Source organism: Aspergillus melleus (assembly GCF_016097325.1).
Source record: "Aspergillus melleus strain CBS 546.65 chromosome Unknown contig3, whole genome shotgun sequence".
Lineage (NCBI taxonomy): Eukaryota > Fungi > Ascomycota > Eurotiomycetes > Eurotiales > Aspergillaceae > Aspergillus > Aspergillus melleus.
In genome coordinates this window covers 5556188-5561046 of record NW_025763372.1, presented here as the reverse complement: position 1 = coordinate 5561046, position 4859 = coordinate 5556188, and the positions used below count along the sequence as shown (strand labels likewise).

Sequence of the window (4859 nt, the reverse complement as noted above, 5' to 3'; positions counted from 1 at the left end):
TGTGCGATGACTCAGCCCGCAGCTGAGTCATCCGCGAATGGTCTTGTAGCTAGATATATATCGCGAGGGTCTTACAATCTTCAAGCAAGCGGGAAGATATGCAGATCCCGGAACGGATAATATGGCCTTCCGGGCCATGGTTAGAAGGTGCCTCAGGCATCCAGGTCTGCACCGTGACACTTTCTTAGATATTATTGTCTTTTATATCTATTGCAAAACCCTCCAAGGTCTAAGGTCCTTGTAATATAGATTTTAAATTCTATATCTAAAACTCGCTGTAGACAAGCTGAGTGTTACGAACCCCTGCTACACCAAAAGCCGCGGGGCAGAGATGATAGGCTGACGGCAGCCCAGGACCCGTGACGCTACCAGGAAGGATTCAATCACGTGATATGGTATGTCGATATCATATGATATGTTGTATACCATTGGATATGTTGCGATCAAATGGTATAGAAAGGACCAGATGGTATGCCAGATGGTATATTCATGAAGAACTATATAAAAACATTCGTTATTCGTCTGTTAAATAATTCTTGTTTAGTTCTTCGCGTTCAATACAATCATTGTCTTTGATAATTACTTTTCGGTAATTGCTAATACAATTCGTTCACACTCTATCACAAAAAGATATACGTATTAATCTGGCTCTATTTCTTTTTTAATTGTTGAAATCTTTTGATCATTATTTTAGTTTATCGAAATCTTGGAAAGATTCATTCAAAACTCCGTCGATCACTTCGGAACTTGGAATTCTTAGATAAGTATCACCCGTTTCCAAGAATAGTTGGACTATTCGCTGGAAGGCTCGAACTATAACCAATCTAGCAGTCAGCACAGCTTCAGCGGATCCTAGGGTTTGACACTGAGTTTGATCAATTCCCGCCCGAATCTGCACTAAACCCAACTCTAATTAAAATTATTATAATAATTTCATAATTAATTTGCTGTTGCGGTCAATGATAAATTTTCAAATAAATATAATAAGAATAATTTATTAATTTAATATTATAAATTTATAAGATTGCAAAATTAACTGTTTCCTAAAAAAAATTATTATATTCTAATAAACTTTAATAAACTTTAATATTTTTATTAATAATTTCAAATAAAAAATAAACGATTTCTATATTTAATTAAATCTTATTAATATATAAAAATCTTAAAATCCTTTATTAAATAATTCTTTTTCTCTTCATAAGAAAATTTGTCTTTTACTAAGCTCCTTTGTAGACCGTCACACCAAAGGCCACCAGTGACAACCAATCAATTCATCAATTTCATTGAGCTTTCTTCGCATGCACAAGCTATGGGTTATAAGGACGCCCGAGCGCGGCCTAAAATTCTTGTTTTGATTGATTGTTGCCCCTTTTAAAGGTCAAACGGGCGATTTGTGATGCCATGCCTCTAGGCAGATGGTGTATCTTGGAAACATACAAGGGCTGACTATGCCTCGCTGCCACCTCCACGAGTCCAACGCCTCATCGACGGTCACTGGGCAGATATTATCATTGCCATAGACACTGACACGAAGCTGGTCAAGCTGCATGAGCAGGCTCGTAGTGGCATCGCCCTGAAGTAACACACCGTTCTCGAACGACCGGCCCTGGTGTACCATATGACACTGTGTGGGCCATAGGTACGAGGTGCCAAGATACGCAGCGTCACAGTCAGCGATGATAGCGTTAAAATGCGGGCGCGGCTCCCACCAACTCGTGTCCTCCACTCGCAGGTTTGCGGGATACTGCAAAATTGCGTCGGCGAGGAGCAGCGCGGACGTAGGGTCGACCTCCCGAACCTGTATATGTACATCGAGACCATTCTCCACGCGATCTATGAGTGTCTGTGTCATCCTGGGATCTACAAGCTCGGAAATGCTGACTATCAGCTGACTCGAAGCGCCACGGATCAATGCATCCTGGGCGCGGCTGATATACGTGAGACCTGCGACTGGGTCGTTGATCACCACTCCGAGACTCGCCAGCTCCGAGGCGAGCTCGGCCCGGCGCTCTTCAGTCGCATCATGATGAATGGCCTCGTCTGCGTAACGCTGGAATGCCTCGGCAGCCGCTGAGGGTAGTTTGATTGAGAAATCTGCTTTGTCGATGGGCCGTGTGTCCATAACAGCACCTGTACTGAATATCACATGGGTGTCGATGATGATACCTTTAGCATGCATTACCTGGCGTGTTCCGCTAGCAGGGGTAGTGAACATATTCACATGGATACGGTTGTCGGTGAGCACCTTCAGATACTTGTGGTACTCTGGTGATTCCTGGAACTGGGTCGGTCCGAGCTTAGATGCAACAATTGCCATCTCAGCATCTGGATTCTGAGATCGGAAGTCAACCAGCGCATGGAGAACGCTGCGAGCATCGCCTTGGCTGCTCACTGAGAGATTGAATACAGTTAGCTTGCGTGGTATGCAATCGACACCATTCCGGAAATGCACGTTCCCCTCAGGCTGCGCATGGTCTCGAATGAACTGCTCAAACACGGCGAGATGCTCAGCACCATTAGTCAGTAGTGGAACTGTGCCAGAGGGCAGGCTGCCCAGTAGCGGATCCAGCGAACACCCACTCTTCCTTCTTGGCCCACCAATGGTTGCCTGGCCGCGGAGCTCGTCTTCTCGGAACAAGAAAGCGTCAACATCGAAGGTGGCACCGAAATCAAGGGACATGACAGTCTCATAGCGGGGTGCGACTTGGGCCGGTTCGATTACAATTCTCTGCTCGGAACCGTTGTAGGATATGCCGGTTGCCATCAGCTGGCCTCCATCTCCCACTCTAATCATGTACGGACCATCAAGCTCACGGCCACGAAGACGAGCCTCGAACTGCTCGCCCTGACGGAGCGGTCGTCGCACCTCAGTCCGGGGTATCATCGAGGCCATACGTATGATCCCATGCTTCAACGGGCCCAGCATATGCAAGCCATTCTCGCTGGGAAACTGCACGTGTGTCAGGTCGGCACCGGCCACCGTGACCATTGATGGCGGATCCCGCGGGTCAACCAATTGTAGCGTCGTGTCGAACATGTTCGGTGCAACTTCTAGCGATACTACGCGCCAGCGAATACCATCGAGAATCGCCGGGCGGCCGGCAAATTCCTCAATGCGCATATCCTGGTGGACGGCGCGCTGATCACGCAGCACCAGTGCGTTTTCGGGGCTCACGCCCATCACATCGTAGAGCTTGCCATCTAGTTGCACTGGCGTGGGGACACGCGCCCGCTCTTTCCGCAATCGCGCGTGCAATGGAAGAATTGGATCGTAGTGTAATCGCATTGCATTGCCAGCTAAGCGGGCTGCCGACCCGCGTGTCCCAGGATATCGTTATTATGCTGATGGGAACGATTTAGATTTCTTTTTCCCCCCCAGTGAGCCCCCTGTAGAGCGGGATTATATCCTCACTTCCGGGGCGCCATGCTGGATACACAACCACATGGTCTTAGTTATATTAGTGATGTCAGCATGCTTTGTGTCAAAACTCTAACTCATACAAGGAGGCAAACTGGAATGTGTGCTTTAACGAAGGAATGTTACATTAGGGTGAGAATTTGACGTCACATCCCAGCGACCCGGCCGGGCCGCCAGCTGGCCTCGTCCGGATCGAGGTTTTCCTCACGCGACCAATTGGTTGCAATGGAACCCATTGGTTGGTCTGTCGAATTGTGGACATTAAGCATACGCTTGTAAGGTCTTTTCCAACGATGCCGACGGGTATTGTCGAGGCGAGGGGGTTGGTATCGTGGTGCTCAAACGTCTTAGCGATGCCAGTCGTGCTCGAGATAATATGCTAGCTGTCGTTACCGGCGTAGTTCGCAACTACAACGCCGGGACCGGCCCAATTACGCATCCAGATAAGGATGCACAGGCAACTCTCTATTGGCGCGTGCTGCAACAGGCCGCTATACATCCGCATAAGGCCGGCGTCGTCGAAATGCACGGCACTAAAGCCCAAGCGGACGATCCCGTAGAAATACAGGGCGTCTTTCCCTCTCCGAACCGACCCCGACGCGATCAGCCCCACGTAATTGATACTATCAAGGCTAACATCAGGCCTAGCGGAGCGGCGGCGGGTGTCATATCATCCATTCGCGATCGACACCCTAGTCCATATAGCCGGTTTACAACATCTAGCTTACTGGCATTCATAATATCCTCATTACGCTCAACACGAATGTCCGTTTGAAGAAAACGAGATTTCTCTGCCCTACTAACCGGCCCAGCTGCGGCGCAGCCACAAAGTCGCGTATCCAAGCCAATCCACGTGTCAAATGGAACGCTACAGTAGCTTGTCCGGAACAGCAACTTCGGAATCGTCATCGTCCGCTCCGAGTAGCATATCAGACGATAGATCTTGCCACGGGGCTGCCGTATCTACGCGCTTGAATCTCCGTTCCTAGAACGCCCCGAAGAGTTTGATCTCTCCATCGAGGAGATGGCGTCCGTCCTCCTGCGAACCATGCGTAGGATTCAACCGCACGGCCCCTATCCCATCGGCGGATGGTCCGTTGTATCGATGTACGCCTACCAAGTGGCCCATCGCCTCGTCAGGGAGGGTGAGACCATAACAGCGCTCGTTATTCTTGGCATGCGTGCCCCGTCTCTCATCCCGACCACCACCGTGTTGACAGACTTCGTCGAAAAGCTCGGTACCTTCCAGGGTATCAACTGCGCGCGCGACTTGCCCGAAGATCTTTCCGCCAAGAAAAAAGCACATTTAATGACCATCTGTCGGGCTCTGCCGCGTTACGATGCTTCCTCCTTCCTCCGGGTTGCCAGCCACGCAACATCACCGTCATCTGGGCCCGACTCGGACTCGAGAATCGACCAGATGATCCCGTTTCTGCGATGA

At 49.3% G+C, this 4859-nt stretch overlaps 2 protein-coding genes across 2 annotated transcripts; one reads left to right on the top strand and one right to left on the bottom strand.

Annotated features, from left to right (window-relative positions):
* Positions 1-1378: 1378 nt before the first annotated feature.
* Positions 1379-3286, bottom strand: LDX57_006937 (uncharacterized protein; the record flags this gene model as incomplete). The annotated part of the gene is made up of 1 exon (XM_046088658.1): positions 1379-3286. The coding sequence occupies one exon, from the start codon at positions 3284-3286 to the stop codon at positions 1379-1381; it is 1908 nt and encodes a 635-aa protein (XP_045944628.1).
* Positions 3287-4466: 1180 nt separating this feature from the next.
* LDX57_006936 (uncharacterized protein) lies at positions 4467-4859 on the top strand (the record flags this gene model as incomplete). The annotated part of the gene is made up of 1 exon (XM_046088657.1): positions 4467-4859. The coding sequence occupies one exon, from the start codon at positions 4467-4469 to the stop codon at positions 4857-4859; it is 393 nt and encodes a 130-aa protein (XP_045944627.1).